The sequence below is a fragment of the Phyllobates terribilis genome, unplaced genomic scaffold, assembly GCF_046119375.1.
Source record: "Phyllobates terribilis strain yellow unplaced genomic scaffold, ASM4611937v1 Scaffold_4__5_contigs__length_816908805, whole genome shotgun sequence".
Lineage (NCBI taxonomy): Eukaryota > Metazoa > Chordata > Amphibia > Anura > Dendrobatidae > Phyllobates > Phyllobates terribilis.
The window spans coordinates 325,177,480-325,197,593 of NW_027362764.1; the positions used below are offsets into that span (position 1 = coordinate 325,177,480).

Below are 20,114 nucleotides of genomic sequence, written 5' to 3' on the forward strand. Positions count from 1 at the left end.
AGGAAAAACGCATGCGGTTTCTACATGCGGTTTTCCCGCCAGGTAGAAGCGTTTGTGAAGCGTCTTTGCATGCATTTCTGCATGCGGGTTATGAAGCGCTTTTCCAAGCGATTTTAGCATCACTTGGAAAAGTGCTTGACAACTTGTTCACACTACACTGTGTGCCGAATTATTAGGCAAGTTGTATTTTAGAGGATTATTTTTATTATTGATCAACAACTATGTTATCAATTAACCAAAAGACTCATAAATATCCAAGCTTAATATTTTTGGAAGTTGGAGTGTTTTTTTTTTAGATTTGGCTATCTTAGGAGGATATCTGTTTGTGCAGGCAAATATTACTGTGCAGAATTATTAGGCAACTTAATAAAAACCAAATATAATCCCATCTCACTTGTTTATTTTCACCAGGTAAACCAATATCAGTGCACAAAATTTAGAAATAAACATTTCTAACATGCAAAAACAAAAACCAAAATAATTAGTGATCAATATAGCCACCTTTCTTTATGATGACACTGAACAGCCTTCCATCCATAGATTCTGCCAGTTGCTTGATCTGTTTTCGATCAACATTGCATGCAGCAGCCACCACAGCCTCCCAGACACTGTTCCGAGAGGTGTACTGTTTTCCCTCCCTGTAGATCTCACATTTTATGATGGACCATAGGTTCTCTATGGGGTTCAGATCAGGTGAACAAGGGGCCCATGTTATTATTTTTTCTTCTTTTAGACCTTTACTGGCCAGCCACGCTGTGGAGTCGTTGGATGCATGTGATGGCGCATTGTCCTGCATGAAAATCATGTTTTTCTTGAACGATACTGACTTCTTCCTGTATCACTGCTTGAAGAAGTTGCCTTCCAGAAACTGGCAGTAGGTCTGGGAGTTGAGCTTCCATCCTCAATCCAAAAAGGTCCCACAAGTTCATCTTTGATGATACCAGCTCATACCAGTACCCCACCTCCACCTTGCTGGCTTCTGAGTCGGAGTGGAGCTCTCTGCCTTTGGCCCATCACAAGTCACTCTCATTTCATCAGTCCATAAAACCTTTGAAAAATCAGTCTTAAGATATTTCTTGTCCCATTCTTGACGTTTTATCTTATGTTTCTTGTTCAAAGGTGGTTGTTTTTCAGCCTTCCTTACCTTGGCCATGTCCCTGAGTATTGCACACCTTGTGCTTTTTGATACTCCAGCAACGTTGCAGCTCTGAAATAAAGCAAAACTGGTGGCGAATGGCATCTTGGCAGCTTCTCGCTTGATTTTCCTCAATTCATGGGCAGTTATTTTGTGCCTTTTTTGGCCATCACGCTTCTTGCGACCGTGTTGGCTATTTGCCAAGAAACGCTTGATTGTTCGGTGATCACGCTTCAAAAGTTTGGAAATTTCAAGACTGCTGCATCCCTCTGCAAGAAATCTCACAATTTTGGACTTTTCAGAGCCCGTCAAAACTCTCTTCTGACCCATTTTGCCAAAGGAAAGGAAGTTGCCTAATAATTAAGCACACCTTATATAGGGTATTGATGTCATTAGTCAACACCCCTCCTCAATACAGAGATGCACATCACCAGATTTACTTAATTGGTAGTTGGCTCTCAAGCCTATGCAGCTTGGAGTAGGACAACATGTATAAAAAGTATCATGTGATCAAAATATTCATTTGCCTAATAATTCTGAACACAGTGTATATAAATCCATGCAACCGGCATGGATTTATAGTAGTGTGACCAAGTTAGTTAAAAAAAATAATAAGAATGGTGAAAAATAAAAAAAATAAAGTTTATACTCACCTTCCGATGTCTTCCCGGTGTTTTGTCTGCTCCGTCCAGTGTCTTGCATTGCTCGCGGTGGTGTGAAGGAACTGCGGTGACGTCATTGAGCCATGTGATTGGTCACATGACTCAGTTACGTCATGGCAGGTCCTCCACAACCACGCGAACATTGCAAGACACTGGACGGAGGAGACAAAACACCGGGAAGACATCGGAAGGTGAGTATAAACTTTATTTTTTATTTTAAATTCTTTTTTTTACAGTTTCTATGGTACCCAGGTCTGGATGAGAGTCTCCTCTCCTCCAGACTTGGGTACCATCCGCACATTGAAACGCATATAATCCGTGAGTACAAATGTGCTGACACGGATTATATGTGTCTCAAGGCAAGTCAATGGCGGCGATTACGCCGCGCTTCCGCAAAATTAATGGACATGCTGCGGATTTTTGAGCGCAGCATAAACGCTGCGGAAAAAAACGCAGCATGGGCATTGAAAGTGCGGCTTGGCATTGAGGACCATGGGGGGCGGATTACCAACCGTTTTTGAAGCGTTTATGCTGCGGAAATTCCGCAGCATAAACGCTTGAAAAACGCATCGTGGGCACGCAGCCTTAAGCTTGGTGCAGACATACTGCACTTCCATTTTTTTGCAAGAAAAAATATGGAAAGTTTGGAAAAGACACACCGATACCAAATTGTGGAGTAAACCATACAAGATGAATTGGTATATAAAAGATAATGCAATGTATTCATTATTTTTACAGTTATTACACTAAAATTTTATAAACATATACCGTAGTCAATAATTTGTGTCAACAATTGTTACCGAGATCCCCTTAACCCAGAGAATGATCAGGTACTGTATTGTGTAAAAACTGTCTAAGTCTGTGCCATGCATTCATTGGAGTTATTTCAAAAAATAATCCAAATCCTTTATTGAAATGAAGAAATATGTTGTGATTCTGTAATGAGATCTTTTGCATTTACAGCTTGTTGAAAATGAAACCATCATGAGATTAGTGGAAACACAAAATCACAGCACCACAGGTCAAACATTTACAGCATATCAAATGTGTATGCATCACTTCTATTTTAGGAAGGTTACAAGAGACAATTTTTAATTTTTTTATTTCCTTAAATGTTCACTGTTTCAACAACGTTGCATAAATCAATATTACATGTAAATAAGAAATCTTGTAATATACGTTATCAGAAAAAATTATGTCTTTCTCCACTTATTAGGCATTGCTTCCCCTCCCCACTGTCTCCTTAACTCACCACCCACTTTGAAAATAAACTCAAATCTGTCTTGGTGAAAGCAAGAAGGACTGCCAGCACAGAGTCAGATTATATCTCTTACATAACTCTATGGAGAGAGGATTAGAAGTATGGAACACTGAGCACAGCAAGAAACTGTATTTCACTCTAGTGCTGGATTTACAGTCACTTAGCTCAGTACTAGTGTATAATGTTTTCTATTGTGCTACTTCTGACTGTGGTGCAAAGAATGAAGAGCAGGAATCCATCTCTATGTGTGTGCTGTGTGTCAGGGACATTATAACATGTAGTCTCAACCTGCTAGGTTAGAGAAAACTGAAAAATAGAGACAGAGTAGGGGAAAAAATAGTAAAAAATGATGTCACATAATTGCCAGAAATAGTGTTATTTCTCATAAATCACATTTTCGAGTTCCACTTTTTTTGGCAATGTAGTTTTTACATGTGAAACATTTTTGGAATGTGTTATCTATATAAACTGCACCGTAAAAGCGTCGAAACTGCCAATAAAAATGCATGTGTTTTGCATCATGGTTTATGCATTTTACAAATACACAACAAAAAGCATGGTAAAATCATGATAAAAATGTTAAGTAAAAACCCAACCTTATGATGAGGAAACTGCGTCCCACCCAAGAAACATAACTGCTGTATGTTTAATGTCATACATCCTCTTCAAGATTAATACTAGGAAATCATTGAGCCTATTAATCCCTTAAGGATAAGAGTATTTATATGGGCTAATTTGTTGCAATAACAAGAAATAAATATTGGAAAGCAAAGATAAAAAAGTACTTGACAAAAAGATACACACTTTGTTTTTGTTATGATTTGTCTTTTTTTAATTATAAAATGTAACTTTTGGTAATTCATTCATATTTGAGGCTCTGGGTGCAAATCTTGAAATATTTAAATACATTTTATTTGCCTGTGTTATACAGAGAGTTCTGTGTAATATAGCAGTAACTCAATAAAAGATGAATGAGACAAGATACAGCCTTAAGAATGCTTGTCTGTAATTTTTTTGGAGTATCTGAATAAAACAGGTGACTACCACTTATGTACAGCATTCTTTTGAATTATCACTCATATACAGTATATATACACACACAACAATAACATTTATTGCTACCTGTGTTACCCAAATACCCACTTCATTTTTCCATCAGGAATGTCACTCATGAGAGCACATGTGTGACCTAATACATAACTTGGAATCCATCCTTCAGCTGCAGGGCAGTCATCAGTTGCAGGCCGGAATACCAGAAACATGTTTTGTTGATTACTTGCCAAAATTTGAACAACCTCTCCTTGGTAAACATTGATCTCATCCTCCTTCACTGCTGTGTAATCATGTGTCACCAGCATAGTGGAGATACTGCTACTTTCAGTCTGAAGGTAGAGAAGAAGAAAAGGAAACATAATTTTCAATAAATGATCAAACAATGGTACAAATATCAACATTTTAACATTAAAGGTATGTTGGATTTGTAGATATAATAAATGTAAAACAATGAATGTACTTATTCAAAAATCAAACTGTTCAGTATTTTCTACACTACATTTGTCAGTTGTCCTCACTCTGGGATCTCTATTCCTCATTAATGATATTTGCTTTTTTTGTGTACGCTGCTAAAAATAATCCAGCTTGAAAAACCCTCATGGATTTTTAATATCTATGTTTCTTTAAAGCACCAAGATATTCCATAGCACCGAACAAAGATAATTAACATGCATATCAGTCCTTGATATTCATCAGTGTCACAATCTAATTTCCTGCTCAAAGATAAATGGCAGGGCCAAGTTGCTACACAGGAAGCCTATATCATCTTTCGAGTAATAGGAGGAAACCAAAGTACCTGAATGAATCCTACAAAAGACAGAAACAATAATGACTACAATTACAGATGTCAGAGTTGACTCATCGCATTTTATTGAATCCATGACTGTTTTGGATCAGCACTATAGCTACTACTCTGTACAGGACTATAACTACTACTGGTACAGGAAGAGAAGGGTCCTTCCTCTTCCTGTACCTGTCGGTGACTTGTATTGTTTTTATTATGTATTCCCCTTTTTCATATGTAAAACGCAATGGAATAAATGGCGCTATAATAATAATAATAGTTACCTAGTTTGAAGACATATCTGTAATGCACATGCCCGGACTGACTGGCGTGTGCGTGATTAGTGATTCCACTGTGCCATGAACCGGAGAGTGCCTGGAGGGGCGTAACTAAGTATCTGCCCGATCCGACCAAGGTCGCACGACGGCATACGACGCCAGTGCACCAGGGAGGAACCGGGCAGAGGGACCAGGTGCTACTCCAGGTCAGACCCCGGACACGGCTGTTGACCCACACCAAGGAATACAGGAACAGGCAGGCTAGAGCGCAGGCTGGGTAGGGTCCAGTACAGACTGGGAGACGGGTTCAGAGCCGCAGATACGGTAATCAAGCAGAGCAAAGTGAAACCGCAGGTGCGGTAGACATGGCCGAGCAGAGCAAAACCGCAGACGCGTTAGACAAGGCTGAGCAGAGCGAAACCGCAGACGCGGTAGACAAGGCTGAGCAGAGCGAAACCGCAAGTGCGGTGGACAAAGCTGAGTGGGCAGGAACCGCCAGAGCGGTAAGCAAGACAGGACAGAGATAAATCGCCGAAGCGGTAAACAAAGACAAAGCAAAGGGGACAGGGCTCTGTTCACATGGAAGAGACTGGAAAAGAAAGGCAGAAACAGATACACACAAGGTACTTGCAAAGAAGTAGTGAAAGGACTCCAACTCACAAACGGAAATAAAATGACAACGAGTAGAAGTTAGGGGCAGGTTCAGACTCTACAGAAAAAGGGAGCAAACGGACATAAAGACAAAACAGGTAAGAAGCTAGGAGACAGTTCAGACAAGAACAGTTACTGCAACAAAATGCAGGAACATGCCTAGGTAAAGCCAAGTGCTGGTTCAGACACAGCAGAAAAAGGGAGCAAACGGACAAAGACAAAACAGGTAAGAAGCTAGAAGACAGTTCAGACAAGAACAGTTACTGAAGAGAGATACAGGAGCGAGTCTGGGTATGCGGCCCCCAGAGGCAGAAACGAACAGGCTAGGAGCGTGTTCACACGGACCTGGAAATAGAGCCTCCAGGAAAAGCAGAAAGAGAGCTGGCTAGAGTGCACAGACAGGACACAGTTCAGACATGGGAACTGATACCGCAAGGCAGGAAACCTAAACAGGACCTGGCACATCAGTGACAAGAAGCCAACTGACAGAACGAGATGCTCAGGTATGGATTCCAAAGAGGAGCTGGTTTAAATACCAGGTGACAGACAGCAATAGGCTGAGGACTCATTAGGGGTGTGTCTGCAGCAGCTACAAGAAACAGGAAGTTCGGCGGGCGTCGCCCTAAGCAGCCAAAGCAGAGCAAAGCAGACAGAATGGAAAAAAGCCAGAGTGGCAGTCTGGACTGGAAATCAAGTGCGCGCTCTTGCACAGTGGGAGATGGACCACTATGCAAGGACGCCGCCAGGTATGTTACAATATCATTCTGGTTTTTGAAAGATATCCTTACAAGTTCAGGTCTAATTAGGCATTTTGGTTTCACAAGATACAAAATTCTAGAGCAGGATAAATGCATGATCACAAAGACCAAATGACTGGGATCAGCACCCATCACCATGAATGTGTGAAGAGGGGACTGGATGTGTGATAAATGTCTATTGTTAGAAAATACCTCCAACCTGACTCTGCAAATTATCTTTTTTCGGAGCTTCTGTTTGTATCTGGTATCAGTGGATCCCTCACCATAGAGGCATACCAAGCTACTGCCATGGAGTTTCTGATCAGGTAATAATCAAGAATAAAACCTACCTCCCATGTAAAGTCATGGCATTGTTTGCAGCCACCATTACATGAGAGATTTCCATAGCTTTTATTGAGCTAAAAAGTACTCGTAGCTGCATAAAGTCACATGTACTGAGCTTCCCATAACAGTATTAAAGACCCACCCAATTAAGTCTGACATCATGTGATTAAAAACTGACTAGCTGAATCCCTCTAAGCTCTATGTAGAAACAGGAAGTCAATTTTCCCAGTCTGAATCATGAGTCACTGCAAAAGATTCCAGCAGGGGTGAGGAGCAGAGCAGCTGGGTCAGGAGTTGAAGAAGGGAATGACAAATGCAGGGACAAGAGACTTCCTGTTTTTACACAGAGTAGAGAAAAGAGAAGAATTTACTGGGTAGAAAGGCAAAATGAGCAATAGTAAGTACACAGTGCTATATAATATAATGATTGCAATATATTGAGAGGATAAAAACTTTGATGGCAGTGCTTCTTCAAGAGCTAAATGCGGGAGATTTAGCAATATATACAGTACAGAACAGAACTTTGGACACACCTTCTCATTTAAAGATTTTTCTGTATTTTCATGACTTTGAAAATTGTACATTCACACCAAAGTAGCCACCTTTTGCTTTGATGACTGCTTTGCACACTCTTGGCATTCTCTTGATGAGCTCCAAGAGGAAGTCACCGGAAATGGTTTTCACTGCACAGGTGTGCCCTGTCAGGTTTAATAAATGGGATTTCTTGCCTTATAAATGGGGTTAGGACCATCAGTTGTGTTGTGGAGAAGTCAGTTGGATACACAGCTGATAGTCCTACTGAATAGACTGTTAGTATTTGTATTATGGCAAGAAAAAAGCAGCTAAGTAAAGAAAAACAAGTGGCCATCATTACTTTAAGAAATGAAGGTCAGTCAGTGCGAAAAATTGGGAAAACTTTGAAAGTGTCCCCAAGGGCAGTTGCAAAAACCATCAAGCGCTACAAAGAAACTGGCTCACATGAGGACCGCCCTAGGAAAGGAAGACCAAGAGTCACCTCTGCTTCTGAGGATAAGTTTATCTGAGTCACCAGCCTCAGAAATCGCAGGTTAACAGCAGCTCAGATTAGAGACCAGGTCAATGCCACACAGAGTTCTAGCAGCAGACATATCTCTACAACAACTGTTAAGAGGAGACTTAATGGAGCCTTCATGGTAAAATAGCTGCTAGGAAACCACTGCTAAGAACAGGCAACAAGCAGAAGAGACTTGTTTGGGCTAAAGAACAGAAGGAATGGACATTAGACCAGTGGAAATCTGTGCTTTGGTCTGATGAGTCCAAATTTGAGATCTTTGGTTCCAACCACCGTATCTTTGTGTGACGCAGAAAAGGTGAACGGATGGACTCTACATGCCTGGTTCCCACCGTGAAGCATGGAGGAGGAGGTGTGATGGTGTCGTGGTGCTTTGCTGGTGACACTGTTGGGGATTTATTCAAAATTGAAGGCATACTGAACCAGCATGGCTACCACAGCATCTTGCAGCGGCATGCTATTCCATCCGGTTTGCGCTTAGTTGAACCATCATTTATTTTTCAACAGGACAATGACCCCAAACACACCTCCAGGCTGTGTAAGGGCTATTTGACCAAGAAGGAGAGTGATGGGGTGCTAAGCCAAATGACCTGGTCTCCACAGTCACCAGACCTGAAGCCAATCGAGATGGTTTGGGGTGAGCTGGACCGCAGAGTGAAGGCAAAAGGGCCAACAAGTGCTAAGCATCACTGGGAACTCCTTCAAGATTGTTGGAAGACCATTTACGATGACTACCTCTTGAAGCTCATCAAGAGAATGCCAAGAGTGTACAATGCAGGCATCAAAGCAAAAGGAGGCTACTTTGAAGAACCTAGAATATAAGACATATTTTCAGTTGGTTCACACTTTTTTGTTAAGTATATAATTCAACATGTGTTAATTCATAGTTTTGATGCCTTCAGTGTGAATGTACAATTTTCATAGTCATGAAAATACAGAAAAATCTTTAAATGAAAAGGTGTGTCCAAACTTTTGGTCTGTACTGTAGCTGCTATCCAATGTGGTATTATAAAAAAAATATGGTGTATACACAGTGTCAGATTTGTAAAGCATCTTGATGGTTTTAGCTTAAAAGGGGTTGTTCGATGTAACGGGTCTGGGAGGCGGAACCTCTGGGCTACTATACAAGGGGGCTGTCCTTGTAAGGGAGCGGGTGGCGACCAGGCAGGCAGTCACAGCAGGTGACCGGGACAGTCTCTGGGTGTACGGGCAGGAGGTCACGGCAAGTGATCGGGGCAGTCTCTGGAAGAACGGGTAGGTACGACCTGTGATGGCTGAACCTCCAGGTAGGCTAGTAAGGCAGATGGAGGATGTGTGCTCCCAGGTGAGCAAGCGAGAGTCTCTGGAATAGCTGGTGGTCACAGCACGTGACAGCGGAGCCTCCAGGTAGGCAAGCAGGCAGGTAGCGGAGAAGCGCTCCCAGGTGAGCGGGCAAGAGTCTCTGGAATAGCTGGTGGTCACAGCACGTGACAGCGGAGCCTCCGGGCAGGCAAGCAGGCAGGTAGCGGAGAAGCGCTCCCAGGTGAGCGGGCAAGAGTCTCTGGAATAGCTGGTGGTCACAGCACGTGACAGCGGAGCCTCCGGGCAGGCAAGCAGGCAGGTAGCGGAGAAGCGCTCCCAGGTGAGCGGGCAAGCTGGTCCATAGACAGACTGACCGGAGTTGTAAGGCAGACCGTCGGACCTCAGGCAAGCAAGCAGGTAGCTGATGTGCGCTCCCAGGTGAGCGGGCAAGTTGGTCCATAGACAGACTGACCGGAGTTGTAAGGCAGACCGTCGGACCTCAGGCAAGCAAGCAGGTAGCTGATGTGCGCTCCCAGGTGAGCGGGCAAGTTGGTCCATAGACAGACTGACCGGAGTTGTAAGGCAGACCGTCGGACCTCAGGCAAGCAAGCAGGTAGCTGATGTGCGCTCCCAGGTGAGCGGGCAAGTTGGTCCATAGACAGACTGACCGGAGTTGTAAGGCAGACCGTCGGACCTCAGGCAGGCAGGCAGGTAACAGGAAATCAGGCAGGATTAGGACAGCAGGCTGGCAGGAATCTGGCAGGTAACTGGCAGGAAACTGGCAACGGGACCTGAGGGCTGAAGCAGAGTAGAACGGTGCAACAACATTGCTCGGGCACCTCCATTTTGGAGGAGGTGCCTTATATATGGTAAAGTCCTCCGGCCATTGGCCGGGGACTCCTTAGGACGGCGCGCGCGGCCCCTTTAAGAGGGAGGGAGGGCGCGCGCGCGCGCCCTAAGCACAGTGGCCGGGAAGGAGCGCGCGCTGCCAGCAGAGCGGGAGAGGGACGCCGGGCACGGAGCAGAGCGGTGAGGGGAACAGCGTCCCTGCCTAGCAGAGGGCAGGGACGCCGGCACTACATTCGAGCATACAATATCGATGACTTGTGCTTAGCATGGGTAACCAAATTCAAATTGGTGTCGGTCAGACATCCAGCAGCCCCACCAGTCAGCGGCTGTTAAAGCCGGTGGCAGCTAGAGTCTTTGGTATAGTAAGTGATCTGCTGTACTCCGCAGCAAACACTACACATTAAATGGAGCTATTCAGCTCTGTTCAATGTTTACATCCGGACGCTGCCGGATCTAATATCAGTTGATTGGTGGGGGAGCCGGGCTTCAGATCCTCACTGAACTGAGATTCATGGCTTGCCAGAGGATAAATAGTCAATGCTGTATGTTCAAAAAACCCATTAAGTCAGTCTCATCATCAGGGGATGGAAGGCTTTTATTGTGAAACAATATTAACACAGCTTTTCTTATAACTAAAAAACCATAGCTCCTTAATTTCTGTAATGAAATCAAAGACAGCATTGCTTTAGTCAAAAAAGTCTATAACTGATAATAATTAGTGTTGAGCCACCCCCGTACTGTTTGAGTTCGGTTCGGTTCATCGAACACCCTTGTGTTCGCCGAACTGTTCGTCGAACTGTTCGTCGAACACCTTCGAACACCGTTAAAACCAATGGCAGGCAAACAAAAACACATAGAAACACATAGAAAACACCTTCAAAGGTTTCCAAAAGCTGACAAACTGCTCAGAAGACATAACTAACACATGGAAAAGTGACAAGTACATATAGTCATGCGAAAAGAAAAGAGGTGGAGGTGTAAAAGGAGGGGGAGACACAGATATAGGCATGTCATGCCCTTCTAAAATCCAAAAAGTGAGAAGCTGACACGGCCAGTCCGCTCCTGCCCGTGCCACCTCCGTGTCGCCGGGTTTGTGCCAGAGCCGCGGTGGACGCTGACGGCCAGCCCCCCTCTCCCAATACTGGTGCCTGTCCGCTGGTGGGTCGAGCGAGCCCCCCTGTTGTGGAGGCAGCTCTAAGCTTTTTAATTTAAATTGTCTAATTTGAATGAATACACTTTAAATCCTTTTACAAGGATCTATTAAAGGGCAAGTCTCATGCCAGCAGCCGCGTAATTCCAGCTCCAGTAGCGTCCACTAAAGCTGCTGCAGTTAAAAAGCTTTTATAAGGATCGAGCTCGGCTGTCCACCGCAAGGCATCCTACCGCCAGTCCCAGCCCCTATGCCTTGGGGTGCCTCCTGATGCTCTTCACTGAGTATCCCGTGGTCCCGAAGCATTTCCTTTGAAAAAATTAAGTGTCCAAACTACAGGTGGTGTAGCTTGCTTAACAGCCGGATAATCCGCTGACTAGCAGACACTGCTACTAGGCACAAAGTATTTCCTGGGCTAGATGCAGTTAAAAATTTGTAATTGGATACTCTCGTTGGATGCTGAGAAAGCATTCCATAAAGTCTCCTGGCACGCCATATATTATTCTCTTGCAAAACTTGGGGTAGGGGTCTAGGGGACCCTTTTATAGCCAAAATCACGGCCCTGTATCGCAATACGTCGCCTAGGCTGAAGATAAATGGAACTGTAGCACCCTGAGGGCTCGATTTCTACAGACGTATTGCACCTCACTCTCACTCTCAGGTAAGGATGGAGTGTGGATCAGGACCCGACACCTGCATGCATTACACCACATTGCCGTGGGGCAGGGCGACCAATATGCCTCTGAGATGGGCACGATAGTCCCTGTCCCTGGCTGGAGTGGGGGGAGGGAACACTGAGGAAGGGGAACCCTGTAGTGCAGGAGCAGGGAGGAAGTAGTTCCTGGGTGCATTGAGAAGGGAGTATAAAAGGTGGGCACCATCTTAGTTCAGTGCAGAGAAGTCTGAGCAGAAGTGACAGGGAGCAGGGGCTCTGCATGAGCTCTGCTCCGGAGGCGGGCCTAGTAACAGAGGCCCAGGCCTGGAAGAGGGAGAAGGAAGGAAGAGGAGCAGAGAAGGCTCCAGGAACGAGGAACGAAGGGATCCCAGGGGTGCGGACGGGCGAGTCGCCACCGCACGCCCGAATCCACCTGCGTGGAGGGGTCAGGCCAAAGGGGGAGAACGGTCCCCGAGACTAGTGGAGGCGGGAAACGACCCTCAGCTAGAAACCGGAGGCTGTGACATTTTATGTGGCGCAGCCCCTCGCTACACCCGCTAGGAAGGCACCACATAGGGTCAGGGAAACTGGCGCCAAGTTTAACAAGAGGAGGCCCGAGGCAGCCGGACAGAAGGGTTGGTAAGAAAGGCCAGACAAAGGACACACAAAGGGGGTCCTTGGAAGCACTCCAAAGTTACCTGAGAGTTGTCTGAGCCCCTCACCTGGTGAGCACAGTACGACGTGGGCAGCCGTTACCTGCAGACGTGGTCTGGATAATAAGAACTGTGAGTAAAGGCCCTGGACTGCATCACTGATTCCGTGTCGTTACTGCTGCTGACCTGCACCATCACCCCCATCCTCCGCATATACTGCCCTGAGGCTATACTCCTTCCTTGGGGAGTTATGCTACGCTCTGCTGCACCCACAACACCAGCCTCAGCGGTCTGCCCTGCAGCGGCGGTTCACTCTGACCGCAATCCACGGGTGGCGTAGTCGGACATTTAAACATCAAAACTACATAAATAGTTCCGCCACTGGTTTGACCGCCCTGAGCCACGGAACCGGGTCGCCGCCACGGAGACTACAACCACCAGCATCCACCAAAAAGGGTCCAGCTCCGGGTGTCCCAAGGCCCAGGGGGCGCATCAGAACATTTTCATCACCTTTCATAATCACCAATGGGACAAGGCAGGGATGTCCTCTGTCCCCTCTCTTATACATCCTAGTGACGGAGCACCTGCTCTCATCAATTCGCCTTAACCCCAATATTAGGTGGATTGAGGTGGGAGGCACCGAGTACAAGTGCTCTCTATTTGCTGATGATGTCCTAGTATATATCACTCAATCACATATATCCATCCCTGCTGTTATGGCTGAAATAGATCACTTTGTTACATGGTCAAAATTTAAAATCAATGCAGCGAAGTCTGAGGCCCTCGATGTCTCCCTCCCCAAATCCATACAGGATTCCATCCAGTCCAACTTACCCTTTGCCTGGCCCTCACAGGGTATCAAATACTTAGGAATTCCTATTCATAGAGACCTCTCCCATCTATGTTATCTTAATTTTGGGCCCTTTATTGAACAACTCCATACAGACCACGGTTGGCAAGTTAGAACTGTAAGATTCACTACGTGAACCGCTGGTGTTTTGTGGAAAAGCACATGTACACTGCGTTCCAAATTATTATGCAAAAAGTGTTTAGGAGTGATAAGGGAAGAATTTGTTTGTTTGTCAGTTAAACTCATTGATGGTGATGTGTGTCAGGGCTCTTTATATCACTGTAAGCAATTGCAGACACCTGTGCTAATTAGTTTGGCAGGTGTGTCCAATGAAAGGCAAGACTACTTAAGAAGGCTCTCTCACATTATTAAGCAGCCTACATTTTCTGCCAAAATGGGAAAGAAAAAGGATGTGTCGGCTGCTGAGAAGCAACAAATTGTGGAGTGTTTAGGTCAAGGCATGACTACAATCAACATTGTGCGATGATCAGGATGAAGTGTCTTGGCAATCAAGAAGTATGTAGCTGATTCACAGTACACACGTGTGCGTGCTGATAAGGGCAAATTGAGGACTCTTTCCTACAGGCAATTACGTCAGGTTAAAAGAGCAGCGGCAAAAAAGCCTTGTCATAGCAGCAGACAAGTTTTTGAAGTTGCTGGTGCCTCCAACGTCCCCCGAACAACAAGATGCAGGGTCCTTCAGAGGTTTGCAGCTGTGCGTACGCCATCCTGTCGACCTCCTCTATCCACTTCACACAAGCAGAAACGGCTCCAGTGGGCCAAACATTACATGAAGACTGATTTCAAAACTGTTTTGTTCACGGATGAGTGCCGTGCAACGCTCGATGGTCCAGATGGATGGAGTGGAGGATGGCTGGTTGATGGACACCCCACGCAAACACGGCTACAGCGCCAACAAGGAGGAGGTGGAGTAATGTTTTGGGCTGGAATCATGGGGAGAGAGATTGTTGGCCCCTTTAGGATCCCTGAAGGGGCAAAGATGAACTCCATAATGTATGTGGAGTTTCTCAAACAGCACTTCCTGCCATGGTTCAAGAAGAAGAACCGTGTATTCCACAGCAAGATCATTTTTATGCATGATAATGCACCGTCTCATGCTGCACATAACACATCTGCATCTCTGGCTGATATGGGCATAAAAGGGGACAAACTTATGGTGTGACCCCCATGCTCCCTGACCTCTACCCTATTCAGAACCTCTGGAGCATCATCAAAAGGAGTGTCTATGATGGCGGGAGGCAGTTCACATCTAAACAACAGCTCTGGGAGGGTATTCTGTCCTCATGCAAAACAATTGAAGCACAAACCATCCAAAACCTGAAAAATTCAATGGACGAGAGAGTTCAGAAGCTCCTTTCGAACAAGGGGTCCTATGTGCAAATGTAACATCACCTAGAATAAAGTTTTGAGTTGAAAACTGTTTGATTTCAGTTTCTAATAACCTGCTAATGCTTATAATTTCAAAAATGACCATTTTTTTGGTCTTTATTAAAATGAAAAGGTTGATCGAAGAGTGTGGGGGATCTAAGAGTGTGGTAACCCAGTAGTCAGGATTACTTCGAATTCTGACAATCTGAGGGTCATGTTGCAGGTAGTGCAGCAAGAAGGCACTTATGTGTCTTGCGCATCTTGGAGCCCCAAAATTATTTTCCGGGCTAGATGCAGCTAAAAATTATTATTAATTTTAAATCGGGTGGAGCTTAGTATAGATGGCCTAATAGAATCAGTACTGCACACTGCTACAAAGCCCAAATTATTTTCCAGGGAAGATACAGATAAACATGATTAGTAATTTTAAATCTGGTGGAGCTTAGTATAGATGGCATAATAGAATCAGTGCTGCACACTGCTACAAAGCCCAAATTATTTTCCTGCCAAGATACAGATAAACATGATTAGTAATTTTAAATCTGGTGGAGCTTAGTATAGATGGCGTAATAGAATCAGTACTGCACACTGTTACAAAGCCCAAATTATTTTCCAGCCAAGATACAGATAAACATGATTAGTAATTTTAAATCTGGTGGAGCTTAGTATAGATGGCCTAATAGAATCAGTGCTACACACTGCTACAAAGCCCAAATTATTTTCCAGCCAAGATACAGATAAACATGATTAGTGATTTTAAATCTGGTGGAGCTTAGTATAGATGGCCTAATAGAATCAGTACTACACACTGCTACAAAGCCCAAATTATTTTCCAGCCAAGATACAGATAAACATGATTAGTAATTTTAAATCTGGTGGAGCTTAGTATAGATGGCCTATTAGAATCAGTGCTGCACACTGCTACAAAGCCCAAATTATTTTCCAGCCAAGATACAGATAAACATGATTAGTAATTTGAAAGCTTAAAATGGTTGGTGAGATGATTTTAACCAATCATCAAGCTTTTACTCTCCCCAGGATGATACAGGGGTAGAAAAGTCATTTCGGATCCATGATTTGTTCATCTTTATGAACGTGAGTCTGTCTACATTTTCAGTGCGCTTATCTGTCAGCACACCACCAGCAGCGCTGAACACACGTTCAGACAGAACGCTGGCTGCGGGGCATGACAAGATCTCCAAGTAAGTGGCTAGCTCCGGCCATTTATCCAGATTGGAAGCCCAAAAAGAGCAAGGGTCCAGTGACACAGTCATGGCTTCAATGTTTACTTGGAGATATTCCTGTACCATCGTCTCTAGGAGTTGACTATGTGTCAGACTTCTTGTCTCCTGTGGCCTTGCAAAGGATGGGCTAAAAAAGTGGTGAAATGATTCCGCAAAATTGATGTTACCAGCAGATACTGTGTTTCTGTTACGGTTTGAGTGCTGAACACTCGATGGTCCCACGGTTGGCAAGTTGGAACTGTGAGATTCACTACGTGCACCACTGGTGTTTTGTGGAAAAACACATGTAAGATTCTGCAACAGTCTCTGCTGATACTCCTGCATGCGTGCATCCCTTTCTATGGCAGGAATAATTTCTGCAAATTTACTTTTGTACCGGGGATCTAACAGTGTGGCAACCCAGTAGTCAGGATTATTTCTAATTCTCACAATTCGAGGGTCATGTTGCAGGTAGTGCAGCAAGAAGGCACTCATGTGTCTTGCGCATCCAGGAGCAAAAAGTCCCTGTTGTGTTGGTGGCGAGGTAACAATCATGCTTCCTTCCTCTGTCCTCTCCCCCCAACCTCGCACAACAGAAATGTGATCAAGGTCTCCCTCATCTGATGGGTCTTCCGTCAGTTCGTCCTCCACTTCTTCCTGGGCTCCTGCACCTTCCTCACTAGTTTGGCTGCTACCATGCGCCCTGGTAAAACCATCTCCCCCACCCTCACATGCCTGCCGCCTTGGTGCTGCCGACCGTCTGGACCTTGCAGATGTTAGCCCTTCCGCATACAACTCCTCCTCCTCTACTTCCTCCACCTCCTCTTGTGCCACCACCTGACTCCGAATTCTGTTTAACATGTGCTCCAGCATGTAAATCAACGGAATAGTCATGTTGATAATGGCATCATCAGCACTAAACATCTTCATCGCCATTTCAAAACTGTGCAGAAGGGTGCATAGGTCTCTGATCTGAGACCACTCCTCCAGCGTGATTTGCCCCACCTCTGGATCTCGTTGGCCCAGGCTATACGTCAGAACGTATTGCACCAGGGCTTGTTGGTGCTGCCACAGTCGCCGCAACATGTGCAGAGTTGAATTCCACCGGGTAGGCACATCACATTTTAGCCGGTGAAGTGGCAGGCCCAACGACTTCTGTAGAGATGTAAGTCGCTGAGCTGCGGGATTCGAACGGCGGAAGTGAGCCCACAGCGACCGTGCCCTCTGCAGAAGGCCATCTAGTCCGGGATAGTGGGCTAAAAATTGCTGGACAACCAGGTTCAACACGTGAGCCATACAAGGCACGTGTGTGACATTGCCCCGGCGAAGGGCCGCACCCAGGTTTGCAGCATTGTCGCACACAGCCTTCCCTGGTTTCAGGTCCAGTGGAGACAACCATTCATGAAATTGGTTCTCCAGAGCTGACCACAACTCCTCAGCTGTGTGACTCACATTTCCCAGACATTTCAAAGTAAAAACCGCCTGATGACGTTGAGCCCTACTGCCAGCATAGTAAGGAGGTGTGCAGGATGCCTTCTGTGCAGTTAGAAAGCTTGTGGCATGACCAAACAGGCTTTGGGTGCAGGTGGAGGACCGAGAGGAGGTTGAGGAGGCAGAAGCAGTGGAGGAACTTTGAGATAAAGAGGATTGATGCACAACTCGTGGGGACGGCAAGACTTGGACAGCAGCCCCTTGTCATGCTGTCACCATAGTTACCCAGTGCCCAGTCAGCGACATGTAACGCCCCTGTCCATGCCTACTCGTCCAAGTGTCTGTGGTGAAATGCACCCTGTCACACACAGAGTTTCTCAAAGAAGCGGTGATGTTGTGTGCGACATGCTGGTGGACCGCAGGCACACCTTTCTTTGAGAAGTAGTGCCGACTGGGCATCTGGTACTGGGGCACTGCGACGGACATAAGGTCTCGAAAATCCTCTGTGTCCACCAGGCGGAAAGGCAGCATTTCTGTAGCCAAGAGCTTGCAGATGGTGAAATTCAACCTCTTAGCTTTCTCATGGCTAGGAGGAAATAGTCTTTTACTTGTCCACATGAGGGACCGAGGGCTGGCTATTGTGCTTAGACGGGGTTGATAAGGGTGTCCCCAGCAAACTGCCGGTCTGTGAGGAAGATGCAGGGGGACATGTTAGGTTGCCTTGATCCAAAGGTGGTGCTATCGATGTTGGACAGCGCTCAACACCAGCTGGTGTTACCACCTCCAAAGAAAATGATGACCTGCCAATCACGCTGGCTGTTGCGGGTAAAGAGGTGGCAGGTCTGCGTCCCAAAACAGGTGTGACTGCTGTCCCCCCAGTCACAGAGGATGAAGAGGCCGCGGATGCACAAGATATGGCAGACGGTGGTTGGCCCGGCCGGCTAGGCCGCATAGTAGCACAGTGAGCTTCCCACTGCAACTTATGCTTCATGTCCATGTGCCAGTTTATGCATGAAGTACTCAAACTATGTATTTTCTGGCCTCTACTTAGCTTTTTCTGACAAATGTTACAGATAACAAGAGTTGGGTCATCTTTATCGATCTGAAAAAATGCCCAGGCTATGCAAGGCTTAGCACCCATGCGACCTGAAGAGCCACCACGACTTGTGGTGAGAGGCAGAGTTGTGTTTGAGGATGCAGTTGTTGATGTGCTTCCAGCACTACTTCTCTGTCCAGGAAGGCGCAACCTGACCACATCATCACTAGCATTCTCCTCCACCTCCTCTGCTGACCTCATCTCTCGGCTGACTGTGGGTTGACAGTAAGTGGGATCTCCAACCTCATCATCATCACCCTGTGCGTTATCACACCCATCGTCCTCAGAGCCAACCTGTTCCTGCCCTGACAAAAAACTAAAGTTGTCGCTCCAATCAGGTATTTGAGTCTCATCATCGTCTTCCTCATTGTCTCCACCAACAGGAGTTACAGTTTGGGAATGAGGGTCTACATTATGGTCAGAACCTTCAGCGTCTGGTCCTGGATCCGACTCATAAAGATTCTGGGCATCAGTGCAGATCATTTCCTCGTCTGGATTCACAGAAGCTCTGGAGCCGACCTCTGATTCCCAGGCTATAGTAGGAGTAAACAGCTCTGCAGACTCAACCATCTGTTCTACCTCATACTCAGACGGGCAGCTGGAGATTTGGGAGCTGTGAGGAAGCAAGTGCGATTGGGGTGACACCTTTGAGGACTGGAGTATTTGTGATGTTGAAGTTGATGTGGAGGAGAGCCCACTTAAAGGAGCACTTGATATCCGTTGAAGCACCTGCTGTTTTTGTGCCTCATCTGGAATTTGTAGCGATTGGCGTGGCCGTAAGAAAGGGATCTTATCACATTGTCCGCTAAAAGAAGTAGACATTTTAGTTTGGCTGGAAGATGGTCTTTCTTCTGCAGATGTTACTGTTGCTTTAACACCTACCCCACGGACACAACCTTTTTTCCCCTTCCCAACACGCCTATTCCCCTTTCCACCAGCAGCAGGCCTTTTTCCACTCATTTTGGTGGTTAACTAATTCACAACTCTGGAGTTGTTTGCACAAAAAAACAATGGATGGGAACCGAGCAGAGCTGAGTGGCCAAACTGTGGTGTTAGGCCAAAACTATTGGCTGGGTTAGATGCAGAAAAAAATTATATTCAATTTGCAACCTGATGGAGGTCAGTATAGATGGACTAATAGAACAAGTCTCACACACAGCTAGAAGCCCAAATATTTTTTCAGAGGTAGATGCAGAAAAAAATTATATTCAGTTTGCAACCTGATGGAGGTCAGTATAGATGGACTAGTAGAACTAGTCCCACACACTGCTAGAAGGACAAATATTTTTTCAGAGCTAGATGCAGATAAAAATTATTTTTAATTTGCAACCTGATGGAGGTCAGTATAGATGGACTAATAGAACAAGTCCCACACACTGCTAGAAGGCCAAATATTTTTTCAGAGCTAGATGCAGCCAAAAAATTATTTTGAATTTGCAACCTGATGGAGGTCAGTATAGATGGACTAGTTGAACAAGTCCCACTCACTGCTAGAAGGACAAATATTTTTTCAGAGCTAGATGCAGAAAAAAATTATATTCAATTTGCAACCTGATGGAGGTCAGTATAGATGGACTAAT

At 45.4% G+C, this 20,114-nt stretch overlaps 1 protein-coding gene across 6 annotated transcripts in view; it reads right to left on the reverse strand.

Annotated features, from left to right (window-relative positions):
* Nucleotides 1-2,269: 2,269 nt before the first annotated feature.
* Nucleotides 2,270-20,114, reverse strand: part of LOC141265383 (triple functional domain protein-like) — a 1,868,493-nt gene continuing 1,850,648 nt past the window's right edge. For 3 of the 6 annotated variants that reach the window (XM_073678399.1, XM_073678398.1, XM_073678402.1), the window contains one exon: nucleotides 2,272-4,440. In XM_073678399.1, the coding sequence (XP_073534500.1) occupies nucleotides 4,186-4,440 (255 nt within the window). In that variant the 3' untranslated portion in view covers nucleotides 2,272-4,185. Of the gene's footprint in view, nucleotides 4,441-20,114 lie in introns of all 6 variants that reach the window. The other 3 variants (XM_073678400.1, XM_073678401.1, XM_073678404.1) reach the window with 3 other exon arrangements.